This window comes from Equus przewalskii, chromosome 6, assembly GCF_037783145.1.
Source record: "Equus przewalskii isolate Varuska chromosome 6, EquPr2, whole genome shotgun sequence".
In the NCBI taxonomy this organism is placed as follows: domain Eukaryota; kingdom Metazoa; phylum Chordata; class Mammalia; order Perissodactyla; family Equidae; genus Equus; species Equus przewalskii.
Genome location: NC_091836.1, coordinates 16,573,226 through 16,589,634, shown reverse-complemented (window position 1 = coordinate 16,589,634; position 16,409 = coordinate 16,573,226). Strand labels below are relative to the sequence as shown.

At 37.0% G+C, this 16,409-nt stretch overlaps 1 protein-coding gene across 1 annotated transcript in view; it reads left to right on the top strand.

Moving 5' to 3' along the window:
- Positions 1-16,409, top strand: part of GUCY1A2 (guanylate cyclase 1 soluble subunit alpha 2) — a 275,979-nt gene that overhangs the window by 241,065 nt on the left and 18,505 nt on the right. The window contains exon 7 of the mRNA XM_070623052.1: positions 7,612-7,766. Within this exon, the coding sequence (XP_070479153.1) occupies positions 7,612-7,766 (155 nt within the window). The remainder of the gene's footprint in view (positions 1-7,611; positions 7,767-16,409) is intronic.

Genomic DNA, 16,409 nt, shown 5'->3' with positions numbered 1-16,409 from the left:
AACTGATGTTCCTATGAACTTGGCTTCCCTTTTGTTCTCTTTGGCTTGCCTACAGAGTTGGCTTTATCCTCAGGCTCCACAAGGTGGTTCCCTGCAGCTTCAACTCCCCCCATCATGGCATCAAAATGGCTCCAGTAGTTGATTGGAACACCATACACTGTTCACAAACCTATACCACACCATCTTGGGGAAAAAGAGGGTCTCTTTTTGTAGCTCTCACATAATTTCTGAGATCCACTCTCTTGTTGGCTTACATTAGATCACTTTCCTTTCTTAAATTAATTTTTAACACTTAGAGACTGGCACACCCTTGCCAGTTTGGGTCTGTTCCTGGACCTGGAAGTGGAATCACTCACACAAAACCAGCAGGGCTGAGAATAGAAGTGAATTGCCTGAAGAAAATCATAGTGATATTGGCTAGAGAATGCCTACTATCATTCAAAAGATGGTAGAGCCAGGATTGCATATAAAGTTTGTACCTTTTGGTCTATGCAACAAAACTACCAAAACATAATTTCTGCTTTCAATCTACAAATGGTGTTTAGTAGACAGAGGCCAGGGACACTAAACATCCTACAATATACAATGCAGTTCCCCCCCAAAAGGAATTATCTGACCCAAAATGTCAATAGTGGCTAGATTGAGAAACCGTATTCTGTATGATCTGATGGGCATACTCCTTTCGCCTCATGTCCTGCCTCTCTCCTCCTTTTTCTTTAAGCCACAGTTTGCTTGACTTGCTTTCCTTCAGTACTCAAATATACCAAAGCTGTTTAGTCTTTAGGATCTTTGCATATTATTTCTACTCTACCTGGATGCTCCCCTCCCACCTCTCCAACTACAGCCGTGCCCCTCCTCCCCACCTAGCCAAAGCCATTCCTCCTTAAGCACTAAGCTCAAAGGGTACTTTTTCAAGGGAGATTTCATGAATCTCCCAGACTTGGTCAGCCCCACACCTTGTTGCCTGTATTCTGCCCTCTTTTACACTTTAACTTTTTAGCATTTATCATAATTTCTACTAGCTACTCTATCTTTTACATCAAATGAAAACTCCAGGAAGGCAGGGAACATACATCTTTTGGTGCCCTTTATACCCTGAGGATGTAGTACAGAGTCTGGATGGTATTTCAGGTGAGGCAGCCAACATGAGTAAAAGCTCAGAAGTGTGGATATGCCAGGCATTTTCGGGGGAGTAGTGCGTTGACCAGATGGAAAGATTTAGTGTGGAGAAGCATGAACAGGAAGACGGAAGAGGCGTGGAAGTTTTCTGATGTTGAATTTAATTAATGTATAACATTTTTTCTGCATTTCAACTGGAAAGTGAATATAGAGTAGGCAAACGAGACTAAGTCAGATTTTTTTTTATTGTCTGACTTGGTCTTATGGGCCTTGTAGGAACAGCCCGTGGCATCATTTCAACTTGGGCACTTTTTATAGTGCACAGAACCCAGAGCCAGGTGACCTAAGGCCTGGAATTGGCCCTAACACTAATTGCAGTTTTCATTATGCTGCTGTGGACATCAGTTTACATGTAAAATGAGGGAACTGGACTCATGGATCTATACTGCCCTACCAGCCCTACCATTCCTTCCTTACTAAACCAAAGAGAGTTTTGGCTAGTTGAGGTCAAACTATATAAGTCTCTTATTTTTAAGAGTTGTGGGAGGACTGTTGTATAAATGCAGTTGTTTATGTGCCTTGGCTAATAAATAATCAGTAGAGTATTATGAGAATCACTAAATCCTTTGATAATTGGGGACTTTTGATGTGTCCCAGATTTTTGCGTTATTTCATACATTTCATATAGACATAGGAGATTTGGTAATAGATATCCTAACCTCAGGATAGATCCTAAAGTTATTGTGTTTTTCAATAAATCCCTAGGACAAACAGTATGTTTTTCCAGTAATTTTATTGGGATCATAATGGTTTATAATGTTGTGTAATTTGGGGTGTACATTATTATCAATTTCTGAATAGATTTCATTGTGCTCACGACCAATAGTCTAATTTTTGACTGTCACTGTACATATGTGTCCCTTTAGCCCTTTTGCCCACCCATCTTCCCCTCTAGTAACCACTAATCTGTTATCTTTATCCATGTATTTGTTATCTTCTACATTTAAGTGAAATCATATAGTATTTGTCTTTCTTTCTTTGGCTTATTTTGCTTAACATCATTTCCTCAAGGTCCATCCATGTTGTTGCAAATGGATGATTTTGTCTTTTTTTTTTTATGGCTGAGTGGCATCCCATTGTGTATATATACCACATCTTCTTTATCCATTCATCTGTAGAAGGGCACTTGGATTGCTTCCATGTCTTGGCTATTGTGAATAATGCTGCAATGAACCTAGGGGAGCATAAGTCTCTTTAGATCATTGATTTCAAGTTCTTTGGATAAATACCCAGTAATGAGATAGCTGGATCATGTGGTTTTTCTTTTTCTTTTTCTTTTTTAAAGATTGGCACCTGAGCTAACAACTGTTGCCAATCTTTTTTTTCCTACTTCTTCTCCCCAAATTCCCCCCAGTACATAGTTCCATATGTTAGTTGTGGGTCCTTCTAGTTGTGGTATGTGGGACACCACCTCAGCATGGCCTGATGAGTGGTGCCATGTCTGCGCCCAGGATCCGAACTGGTGAAACCCTGGGCTGCCAAAGCGGAGCGCATGAACTTAACCACTCAGCCATGGGGCCGGGCCCCTGGTATTTCTATTTTTAATATTTTGAGAAATCTCCATACTGTTTTCCATATTGGCTGCACCAGTTTCCATTCCCACTACCAGTGTATGAGAGTTCCCTTCTCTCCATATCCTCTCTGACACTTGCCGTTTTTTGTAGGACAAACACTATTTTTTTCATGAACTTTCTCTTAGAAGCGAAGTCTAGTGTTATTCATCAAAGCTTTGATCTGATTAAAACATTTATTATTATATTGTATACATTCGTCTACTAAGTATTTATAGGTTGCCAGAGGTTTATTCAGTGCAGGTTTTCTCAACCTCAGCACTATTGATATTTTGGACTGGAAAATTCTGTATTGTTGGGAAGCTGTCCTGATAATCTCTAGCACTACTGGGTAGATGTCAGTAGCAACTCCTCATCCAAGTTGTGGAAATAAAGACGTCTCAAGACATTCCCAAATGTCCACTGAGGGGTGCAAGTGGCCCCAGTTGACAACCACTGGTTTAGTGCAAAGCAGTCCTCTTTAGCTGGGACATATTGGCCAGATGGATGCAAATGTTACTGCTTGGTTAATCCATTTGAATAAAGTTAAATCTTGCCAAAATGAATCTAAATCCTTCATTGACAGTTAAATGTATCTCTTTATTTTGGCTAACTGCTACTTTGTCTAGATGCTCTTGGCATATTCTGAATGAGGCAATCAGTGAGTTCTTTATATAGGCAACAATTCCTGAGAAATCTCACTAAGTTCTCAAAAGAAAATGGAGTCTGATGATTCAGCTTGTAAGTTCCCAATGGTATCTCCTGACTTCCAAGCTTAAATAATTCTCTGAGTCCTGTTCCATTATAAGGTAGTGACAGTGACAGTGAATCTGTGCTATTTTTTGTGGATATTCTTGTCTATGATTAGGTGGCCTTCTAAGAGATAAAAGTTTTTTTTAAATGACCATTTCTCCATCTGCCTCCTCAAGAATATCAGGGTTTTCAGAGTTTTTATCTTCAGCATTTTTCAGGTTACAATAATTCTCATTCTGACCATTTGGTTACAAAAACAAACAAACAAAAACCAGCCTCAGGTCTTTTGAAAGAAGGCAGAGGTGGAACTATGTAAACCTTCTAAGTAGCTGGTGTGAGGTGTGAAGTCTTTTTCTTGGGAAAAAAAGCACAGAGTAAAGACGAGGGAAAGGTGTCAACGTGATGCTCACTTCGACTCTTCTTCTGCTTAAAAAGATCACTATAGTGATCGTAGGTCCAAACTGACAATCTTAGGATCTAAGGTCTGGGCATTTTTTAGGTAAGCCTGTATTGCACAAGGTACTTTAATATAAATAGGCCTTCTGAAAGCAAAGGGAAACCCAAAGAAATATGATAATATTGCAAAATGCTTTGCTAATTTTAGAGGAAAGTGATTTACACTTATCTTATTTAAAAGGGATATTACCATTCAGCATTTTTCTCACCTTTAAATCCAAATAGATAATCTCTCATCATAAATAGGCCTAAAATGTTCAGATAGTTTACTTTCTTAAAAACAATATATCTCATTTCTGATGTCAGCTAATATGGAATATTAAGTCCTAGATTTACACTCCTGTCTTAAACAATTAAAAATCTTGACATAATATACAAAAGAACAGTTTTCATGACACTGAATACTACATGATAGAAGACAGTGATCTGAGAGATAAGAAACAAGATGAAACATGTGGTTTTCCTGGCATATTGCCTTGGGAGACTTCCAGACTGTGGTGCAGGGAGGAGCAAAGCAGGAGACATCCAAGAAACTCCCAGAGTCAAAGAAATGGAGCTGAAAGTGTGAGGAGACCAAGGAGGCTAGAGGTCATAGACAGAGTACCAGCAAGGAGAGGGTTGCATAAAGATCATCAGAGAACTTCCAAGGGGCCTCTTGTATGTTCTGCAAAATACCTATTGTTTGTATGTGAGAAAACTACCTGAGCCCAGTGGGGAGAAACACTTGATAGGATGAGAGGGTAAAGTTCCTGGCACTCACAGAAGAGTTAGAAAAAATGCCTGTTCCCATCAGGAAGACTGGAAAACCTCATAAGTCATGGGCATTGGGTACAGTACTCAGAGGATTTTTGCTTCAGTAGTGGGAAGAAAAATAATTAGCCCTACATGAAGCACTGCTTAAGACCTACCTAATGGATCATAAAAAGTAAGACTTGAAAAGAAAAATTGTTTCCAAGTAACTCGACTGTTTCCTAAGACAAAGCTCAAGAATATTTATAAGAATATAAAAATATCCAGGATTCAACACAGTCAAATTCATGATATCTAACATCCAACCAAAAATTACTAGGCAGGAAGAAAAGCAGAAAAATATGGTCCATAATGATGATAAAAATCAATCAAAATTTGATACAGAACTGAAACAGATGTTCAACTTAGTAGACAAGAGTAGTGTGAGTTTTTTAATTGTATTCCATATGCTCAAAAGTTAATTTGATACCTGAAAGGTAAAAAGAAATCCCAAATTGAACTTCTAGAGAGGAAAATCACAATGTCTGAGATGAAAAATACATTATATGTGATTAACAAAAGATTTGACATTACAAAAGAAAACATTAATACGTTTGAAGGCATTGTAATAGAAATTATTCAAAATAAACAGAGATAAAAATATTTTAAATGAATAGATCATCAGTGAATTGTGGAAATACTTCAAGCATCCTAATGTTCATGTAACTGGAATCTCTGAGAGAGAGAGAAAAAATATTTGAAGAAATAATGACTGCAAATTTTCCAGATTTGATGAAAACTATGAAACTCACAGATCCAAAAGATTCAACATACCCCAAATACAAGAAACATCAAGAAAACAACATCAAGGGAAACCATAACTAAATTTTTCAAAACTAGCAATAAATAGAAAAACTTAAAGCAGCCAGAAGAAAAAGATATATTACAGATGGAGGAATTAAGTTAAGAATGACAGCAGATTTCTCATAGGAAACAATGCAAAGGGGAGACAATGGAGCAATATCACTAAAATACTTGGGAAAAAACCTGTCAATCTAGAATTCTATACTCAGTGAAAATATCTTTCAGATATAGAGGCAAAACACTTTTTCAAGCATGCAAAAGCTGAAATAATTCATCACCATTGGACCTAGAGTACAAAAAAATGTTTAAGGAAGTCATTTAGGCAGAACGAAAATGATACCAGATGTAAATCTGGATCTACACACAGGAATGAAGATCGCCTTAAATGGTAACTTCATGATCCTTACCTTGGACTTCTTTTGTCTATCTTGCCAATCATGAGGTGGAACATGATTCAGCTTCAAGTTTTTTAACAAGGAATATGTGACAAGACATGAGGAGGAAGACCTGAACCCTGACTGACTAAGGGGAACAGAGCTGCTTGACAATCTGGACCACTCACCTGGGAATTGCTACTGAGAGAGTAATAAAAGTCTACACTTTTTAGGTGTCTATATTTTAGGGTTTTGCTGATACTGCAGATTGACCTTTACCTTAATTAAAACAATTATTTGTAAAATTGTGCTTTCTACATTAATATCTTTAATCTACTTGGATTTTTTTTTCCACATGAAGACACAGTTGACCTAGAGCATCCTAATGGAAATGCCTAATCTGAAATGCCAACTCTATTATATATCTGTCATCTTTCTTTCTGGGCTATCCATTCTGTTAGTCTATTTCTCCATCTAGGCAGCAATGTTATGATATCTATGTACTAATTGGATGTGTTTATACTAAGACTTGATGTCTTGTAGGGTGAAGATTCCAACTTTTTTTTCTTATTCCTCAAATGTAACTTGGCTCTTTCTAACATATTGAATTTCCAAATAAATTTTAGAATCAGTTTTTAAAAAGTAAGTAAAGAGGTTGTTAGGAGCTATAGCTGGATCACATTGGTTTTAACCTATCTTATTATGGGTTGATATATACAGAAGTTTCCAGTTCTATGACAAGGATTAGTCTCAGAGTGACTTTTTGTCTTCACAACTGTAGCAGCAACAGCATGCATGGTAGTAAAGGGGTGACACTTTGCTTACCTAGTAGGCATCTTGGGGCAGATCTACTCTCTCTCCCAGAGTTACCCACATTCTCCTAGACCTAAAGATATCATCTCTCACTTGGTCACCATTAGCTTCAGTTATTTTGATGTAGACCATGTGGACACAACTTCATTAGTGTAATCACATTTAAGTGTATATCAACCTTATGCTGAGGGCTCCTTCAATGCATGGACCAGACTAATATTTATGCAATTCTCAGAGTAAAATACACAGTGCTTAGTTTACTCTTCAGGATTTTTAGCTGACACTTCTTGATTAACTCAAAGGTTGAATTCTCTATAATGCCATTCTGATTGTATATTAGGGAATTTAGGCAATTTATTCAACATTCATCACTTACCATTGAGTGCCTGCTTTGCTGTAGGTAAAGTACTAAGTGCTGAATATTCAGCAGTAAGGAAATAGATACAGATCCTTCTCTCATGGGAAAATACATCATTTAAGCAAAATAAACAGAAATATAAATATTTAACTTATAATTGTGTTTAATGTTATGAAGGGAAAAATAGGGTTTTGTGTGAAGATAACTGGAGGGAGAATAATACATTTTCCATGTCTTAGAGCATATTATATACAAATGAAACCTGATTTAACTTATAACCAGATTTATGTAGCAAATTAAACATAATTTTTTTCCTATAATTAATCCATTCATTCATTTATTCCACAAGGATGCCAAACACCATGTTCATTGGCACTATAATGGTCCACATATTGGGCTCATAAAAATGACCAAGACCCAGTCCCAGTCTTTGAGGAGTTCATAGTTTAATGGTTTACATTATTAACACTACCTCTCATTAAAAATAGTTGCATACCAAATGAAAATATCCTTTTTCTTTTTTATTTCTTTTTAGATGAGGATAGGCATTCACTCGGGTTCTGTGCTGGCTGGAGTTGTTGGGGTGAGAATGCCACGATATTGCCTGTTTGGAAATAATGTCACTCTGGCAAGCAAATTTGAATCAGGAAGTCACCCTCGGCGCATCAATGTCAGCCCAACCACTTACCAGTAAGTGCTCTCTGGCCTCCTCCCCCTGTCTTTGGCATTACCTTGAGCTAATATCCTGTCATTTGTGAGACCCTATTCTTTTTCTCAATCCTGTCATTCTCTAAAATATTAATCTGAGTAGATCCATCCAGTCTGAAAGATAGCAATTGTGACACAAATTTTTATTTGCACCCTGAGACAGTGCATGGAAAACGTGGGATTTGACTGAGAGGTAAATACACGTTTGTCATTTTCCCACAGACTCTGTCCTGAGGAATACCTGTTTAAAATACAGGAAGGCAAATGTTAAGGGTCTGCATTACAGTAGAAATCCTAGTATTTTCAGAATGTTACTCAATGTTTATAAAAATCAAAGGAATAAGATAGAAAAGACGGTTTGTCTGTTTGTATTCTTTTGAATAATGAATATAAATACTCTCTAAAGTTAAATATCTACTGGGTACAGAGTGAAACTTCGAACTCTATTTATCTTAAAGGTCATATTTGACAGCTCTACACATTTTCTTTTTTTTAAAGATTTTATTTTTTTCCTTTTTCTCCCCAAAGCCCCCTGGTGCATAGTTGTATATTCTTCATTGTGGGTCCTTCTAGTTGTGGCATGTGGGATACTGCCTCAGCGTGGTTTGATGAGCAGTGCCATATCCGCGCCCAGGATTCGAACCAACGAAACACTGGGCCGCCTGCAGCGGAGCGCGTGAACTTAACCGCTCGGCCACGGGGCCAGCCCCCCAACTCTACACATTTTTGACAGCTAAATTCATCATTGTTTTGTGCCTGGTAGCTGTAGTCTCACCCACTAGATATTAAGCTCCATATGGGCAAGGACCATGTCTGTTTTGGCTCATCATTATATCCCTAGAATTTACAAAAAAATGTTCAGCCATAATAAGCACTCTGTAAATATTTATTGAATTAATGAATAAATGCATTGATAAGATGGACTTCTCTAAATTAAGAATACAGTATGGATATCTCCTACGTGTTAGACTTTGACTTTATGCTGTGCATTGGGGTTCAAGCTATTTAATTAGTGCCAAGATTTAGATAACTTAGAATTCATCTTGTAAAACTTTGAAGTGGAAATAGTGACAATTGATTTTTTTATTAACATAGCTATAAAAAATACCTGAAGCAGAAAGTTTGAGTAGATAGATAACAAAAGTTGATTATCATAATAAACAAAATGGTGGTACTCTGAACCTGTTGATACCACATCTATGTAGAAGGAAGTTGAAGTCTTTTAAATGAGTTACAAGTATTTCTACATTCCTGAGGAGCAGATAAGAAAGAGGACTGAAATTACAAATATAAAATCAAAAGAAAGATGCTTAAGAACTACTTATCATTTTTAGGGTATTGATAGAGGATTTTGCCTCTTTTAAATTTCTCCCAATTTTCCTAACACAATTCTGGGCAAAATACAGATGATCTGACAATAATTTTCATATTAAATTGAGTTTTGGAAACTTCTCTAGATCAGTGATTCTGACACTTTGTGCTCTAGACCCCAGGGTGAGGAAAAGTTCCTGAAGATCAACCACCTCACCTCCATCCATTTACCATGGTTATGATTTTTCCCATCATGGTGCTAATACTTAGGTTCCATGTTTGTGTGACTTAGTGTAGATTTATATCTGCTGTGGAAACTCCATTTTAAAAAATGTTGCATAAAGAATGGATCAACTCTGTGAGGAGTTCATGCCCTGAGCTTAGGCATCATAGATGTAGCTGGCTTTGTTGACACGTGATCAATAAAACAAACCCTGCCATCCACACGGGGTCTGTGCATTTGGGTGCTGTCTCTGAGTTTTTGTAATTTTTTTCACATTAATTGAGTTTTTAAAGAACCTTGGTGATGAACAAAGTCTGAAGGATTGTATCATTTTGACCTCTGCAAGCTTTGAAACATTTTGTTCTGTAATTGTCTGCCTCTCCCCCCAAAATCAAGTGGAGGCATAGATAGACACATTGAGCTGCCATGTGGATAGATTCTAAAACCTACTTTCTCTAATTGACTCCAAATCATATAATTCCTATTATTACTTTATAAAAATATTTTTGCATTTAGACTCTCCTCAAAATAACCCTTTTTCTCCCTCTTTCCCTTGTTCCTCCCTCCTTCCCTTCTTTCAGCAAATGTTTATTGAGCACCTACTATAATCCAAGCACTGTGATAGGCACTGATGTTACCACTATAAACAGCATAATGTGATCTCCACAGACTAGACGGTAGATATGCCCAAGTAGACAGTCAATTACAACAGACTAATGCTGAGGTGAAGAAACCCTGGTTAGAGTGTTAGAACAAGAAAGGGGGTGGGCTAAAATAAGGATGGAGAGAGAAACTGAAGTCAGACCAGCCAAAGCTGGTGAGTCCTGTTAAGGGATTTCAACTTAACCCTAAGAGTGATGAAGGACATTGAAGAGTTTTAAGCAGTGGAGTAACTTGACCAGATTTGTACTTTGAAGAGGTCATCAAGGTTGTGGAAAGGAGAACAGATGAGAGGGTGGAGGGGCAGCAATCCAGTGACTGAGAGCAGGTAATCTTATCCCCATTTCCTTGACAGACGGGCAGCGGATTACTGAGACCCCAGAGTCCCAACCATTTGCTGGTTCAACTTGACTTCCCACGCTTCAGTACAGTGGTTGAACTTGATGACCTTTGACATCCATTTTAACCTGGGCTAGTAAAAACCTTGGTTCCTAGTAAATTTCTAGAAAATTAAATTTAGGTATATGATCCCAGTATGACTAGGTTTTCAGATTCTGGATCTGTTTGTGCCTAAGTACTTTCTGTTAGTTTTGTCCACGCCAATCTATACAGTTCAGCCATATATAATAATCATTCTATTCCTCACTGCACGGGTAATTTGTGGAACCATAAGTGCAGAATGTACCTCCCTTTTCCCAGGATGCTCAAAGTGAAATGTTAAGATTGACTTCTCAGGGACATTCTTCACAAGGAGTCAAAATTGCACTTTTTTAGAACAAATAGGAATCTGTGAAACAAAATTGAGTATGAAGCTCATGAGAGCTTGAAATTTCCAGCTATTTTTCCTAAATTAAATCCTGTAGAATATCCAATATTGTTATCTTGAAATCTTCATAGAGATTTATGTTCAGTTTATCTTTAGTAAGACTATATGATTATCCTTTGAGAGAGTGGTTTAGATGTTACGGTAAATGGAAATAATTTTCTAAATAATTCATTCCAAATACATTTTGCCTGAAATATTTAAATAGTTGAATTCAAAAAGACACTTCTATAAATATTTTGAAGTACTAAAAATTAAAAGGAATAATATAATACTCATGATCTCACTACTGGCTTAATACTTTATTATATTTGCTTCAGATATTATTTAATAAAAATAAATAAAACATTTCCTTTGGAATTTTTCTCCCTTTCATTGTGACAAATACCCTAATAATTTTGGTGTGTTTATACATTATCTTTTTCAAAAATATCCGTAAACGATAGAATTTCATTTTGTTTTAATTTGCTTAAGTGATATTTTGCTGTATGAAACTTGCTCAATTTTCTTTAATTTCACATTTTTAACATCTATCCATGTTGAGACATACAGCTCAAGCTCCTCATTTTAATTGCTATACAAGATTCCAGTTTATGACTACACCATATTTTAATTTTTATTTATCTATTCCTCTACTGATGAACACTTAGGTCTTTTTTTTGAATTTTTAATTATTACAGAATGTGTTGCTGTGAACATTACTTACCTGTCGTTACATAAGTTAGACTACTTTTCATTTCATATGATATAAATAGTTGAGTTTCCTATAGGTTACTAGAATTGAAATTATCAGATGTTGTTTATCTCAAAATTTATTTGGACATAAGGAATAAAGATTTTGAAATCAAGGCTATAACTTTAATATGATAGTCTTCATTTTTTTCGATTTAGTGTGTGAGTTGCCTTGTTGCATGCAGTAATGCCCAAGGGTTATTTCCTCTTCATCTAGAGCACTTTATTGCTAGTTCCATTTCTGGGCAAAAAGAAATCTTTAATAAGTTTTAAATTTTCCATGTTTGATGTTTTCATTTTTCTCCAATAAATGTGATGTTTAGACCCATCTTTGTTCTCACTCATTCAAATGTAAAAATAATGCACACATTACAAACAATTGTCTTTTAACGTCGTGCTACTCATCTGTGAAACTGAAATAATTGCTTATATTAAGGACAGCTTCAGCAAATTTTGAAATGGCACGAATGATTGTATGATTCGCCTGAGCAGAATTAATTGTATTTCCTTGCTACGTGCAAACTAAAAATGTAGAAAGACTCTTTAGTTACTTTGATATGAGAGTTTACTTGAACTTTAAACATTTCTGCTTTTCTCATGTTACAATTGTTCTACTTCTGGACTTTTCAGAATGCCTATTTTTCACTCACTGTGAAAAGCTCCTTCTTCTGTTAAGACCAAGTTGCTTTCTAAGCACTGCTGTCATGTGGAGGGATGTGTAATAGAACAGGACAGGGGAGTGTGGTTAAGTGCACAAGCTCCAGAATCAGAGTGCCTAGGGTGGAATCCAGGCTTTAAAACTTATTGTTTGTGTGAAATTTAGCAATTACATTTCTTTGGGTTCAGTTTTCTCATCTTTAAAATTGGTACCTATTTCAGAAGATAATTGTTAGGATTAAATATGATGTTTATAAAGCTCCTAAAACTTAAACATAGTTGACATTCATTTATCGCTTCATCCTGTTCTTTCCATGAAGAAATAGGCTATCTTACTCCTGCACTTGATTCTCGAATTTTATAAGTTTAGCCATGCTGAATGATGTATGATGGTTGGGTTACAGACCTCATCTGGCAGTCCCAAAGAAAACAGTGGGTTTGGTAATTTGGCCAACGGCATTTTGAGCTATGACTCAGAACTGAGCTAGGAGTCAGCCTATTCCTACAAGTTTTTATTAGCAAAGGCATCTTACTGATGACTAAGTCACAGTTATGTGATTAAAAACTGGCTATTTTCTTGGCAAATCCTCATTTTAAGCAGAGATACAAAATTACATGTATGTTGATTAGGTTATCACAGACTTTTCAGCTTAAATGACATAAATTTATTGTCTTACAGTTCTGTAGGACAGAAGTCTGATATGGATCTCACTAGGCTAAAATCAAGGTGTTATCAGGGCTGCATTTTTTTCTGGACGTTCTAGGAGATAGTCTGTTTTCTTGCCTTTCCCAGCTTCTAGAGGCCACCTGCGTTCTTAGGCTCATGGCTTCTTTCCTCCGTCATAAAGCCAGTAATATTGCGTCTCTCTGAGGCTGCTTCCATTGGCGCATTTCTGTTTCTGACTCTTCTTCCTCCCTCTTCTATTTTTAAGGACTCTTGTGATTGCATTGGGTCCATTGAATAATCCAGGATAATTTTCTTATTTTAAAGTCAGCTGGTTAGCGACTGTAATTCCTTCTGCAACCTGAATTCATCTTCACCATATAACCTAACATATTCACAGGTTCCCAGGATTGTGACAGGGAGAGTTTTGTTTGTTCTTGTTTTAGTGGCACGGGTAGGAGGAGGTGGTTATCCTGCCTACAATGAAGGAAAAATCTAAGGGCTAAAACTGCCTAGAACCATAGCCCCAATCCTACTTAAACTTCCTAATCTTTGAGAATTTTTTTTAAGGTATCAATTATGTAAAAAAAATCTGAGGAAGAAAAGGACTTTTGCAAGATGGCTTCTAAAAGATTTTTACTGGAACTAAAGATAGAGATTCCTGAAGAGAGAAACCTGCTATAGGACTGTCCTAGTCATTTCATGCTGCTTTAACAAAGTGCCATAGAGTGGGTGGCTTACAGAGAACAGAAATATATTCCTCACAGTTGTGGAGGCTGGGAGTTTGAGATCGTGTGCCATCATGACCGGGTTCTGGTGAGAGCTCTCTTGTGGCTCGCAGACGGCTGACTTTTCCTTGTATCCTCATGTAGCAGAAAGAGAGAGAGGAAGCAAGCTCTCTTGTGGCTCTTACAAGGGCAGTAATCCTATTTGTGAGAGCTCCACCTTCGTGACTTCATCTAGTTCTAACTCCCAAAAGCCCTACCTCCTAAGACCATGACATTGAGAGGTATGGTTTCAACAAATGAATTTTGGGAGGACACAAACATTAAGTCCATAACAAGGACTGAATTATATTTCTATATTTAGGAAAAAGTAGAGTCCTTGTTGAGGAGGAAATTAAGGAGCCGCCCTGAGAAACATGGAATTTTTTTTAATTTTTATTTTATTTTTTTGCTGAGGAAGATTTGCCCTAAGCTAACATCTGTTGCCAATCTTTCTCTTTTTGTATGTGAGCCACTGCCACAGCATGGCCACAGACAGATGAGTGGTGTAGGTCTGTGCCCGGGAACCAAACCCAGACCACCGAAGTGGAGTGCACCGAACTTAACCACTAGGCCGCTGGGGCTGGCCCAGAAACCTGGAATTCTTATAAAGTTGACTGCAGTCTCCTCACTTCACAATTGGCTCTCAGACAGCACTACCCCCATATAATCTCTTAAAAAAGCTAGGCACTCAAAAGGTTTTAATACTTAATTTAAGGCATCTTTAGACCACCAGCACCAAGCTTAAAACTGCACAGAGCACCTTGTTTAGGCTAGAGTTTGGGATAATGCTTAGTTTTCCAACCAAGGAATCAGGAGAACTGAATGTCATCTTGGTTCAGATGTTAACTTGCTGTGTGATTTTTGGCAAACCAGGTGATGTTTCTGGACTTGGGGGAGATGACCTAGATGATCTCTAAAATGTCTTTTAGCTCTAAAGTGTCATGATAGTAATAGCAAACATTTAGTGAGTTACTTATTCTAAGCAGTTTATTCACATTACCTCATTTAATCTTCACAGGAAAGCTGTGAGTTAAGCATTGTTACGGTCTTTATTTTTCAGAGGAGAAGAAACTGAGGCTTAAAGGTTAAATAAGTCACAAAGAACCCACAGCTAAAGAAGTGTGGGAATCAGAATTCAAATCCTTGGTTGCTTTACTCTAGAGCCTGAGTTCTTATCCATGGCCATACTGTTTCTTTGGGTCAGTAGCTAATGGTAAGAAACAATAATTTCTTTTTTTTTTTTTTATTTTGAGGAAGATTAGCCCTGAGCTAACTACTGCCAATCCTCCTCATTTTGCTGAGGAAGACTGGCCCTGAGCTAACATCCATGCCCATCTTCCTCTACTTTATATGTGGGATGCCTATCACAGCATGGCTTTTGCCAAGCGGTGCGATGTCTGCACCCGGGATCCGAACCGGTGAACCCCGGGCTGCTGAGAAGCGGAACATGAGAACTTAAGCACTGTGCCACCGGTCGGGCCCAGGAACAATAATTTCTAAATATAACTTACCTTGATGAGAGAACTTCCTCTGTAAGAGAGTGGTAAAGAGAGCAATAGGAAGCAGGCTGGAATCAGAGCAGGCGAGATTTCCTTCCTAGCCTGTCTCAAATAAACACGTCACGTTGCAATTTTGCTCTCCTGGAGTTCTTTCCATACTCAGGGTAACGAAGAAGTATGTTCCTCCTAAAATATTTACTTAGAGTCTCCATATTTCTAAGCATACCAGTATCTCTAAGTCTGGATCTGAACATGAGTGTACACGACAAAGCTATGGCAGATAGAGACCTCCAAGTTAGATAGAAAACCGTCTTTTGTTTCTGTGAGGCTAAAATATTTTGTGTCTAATGCATATAATAAAAGTCACTGGGAATGTAGGCTTCTATTCAGAACTTTATAGACAATTTGGAGGAATGCAGCTTTCTAGTATATTGAGGTATGCGTGGAATAGTTGAAGAAACGTGAAGTTACTTGGGTTTATTTTTCTTTGCATGTTAAAGTTAATAGTTACTAACACTAGTTAACAACACTAGCTAGAAAATCTACTTCTATTCCTTTGTCAATATAATTATTATACAAGAGTGAGACACTCCATTGTAAATACTAACTCTTCTTGCTATAGATACCTAGTGTGGGAAAGACATCCGCAGAGCGTCAGAAAACTCCTGCCTAGTAGTTCATCTGTAGCCTCCTGTTTTTAAAAAATCCAAATGCTCATCTGTACTAGTGACTTGATATTTTAAAAAATAATAATTAAAAAAAATGTTTGGGCTGATATTTTACTGTCCTGTCAGTCTTTTAAGTGACTTTATTGATCATCTTATCCTTTATAGAAGCACCAAAACAGTAAACACCATATTTTACAAAAGAAAAATAATCAGTAAAGACAAATGACTTAATAGTTTTCCCAAAAGGAAAACTTCAGCTGTGCCTCAAGAATTATGTTTATATTTTTCCAATTACAGACAGCAACATTAATATTACCCTTTTAGATGTGCCAATAAAAGTCACATCCAGCAAAATTGAATGAGATATTCTGCTCGTTTAGACATTTTTACTTGGCTCTTTCTTCCTTTGTCTCCCTGTTGTATCAAAACGCATTTTTCCTGGAAAATATAATTCTGAGGATTGAAAATAATAATATTTCCTAATTTCTTAAAATAAATCTGGCATAATTTTTTGACTTTTAGAATATCTCACCTCAGCCATTCCATGTCTTTACCTGCAGATTTTGGTCATAATAGTGAAGTCTTTGAGGATCAGAATATAATGGTGCAGCTGTTTTTATA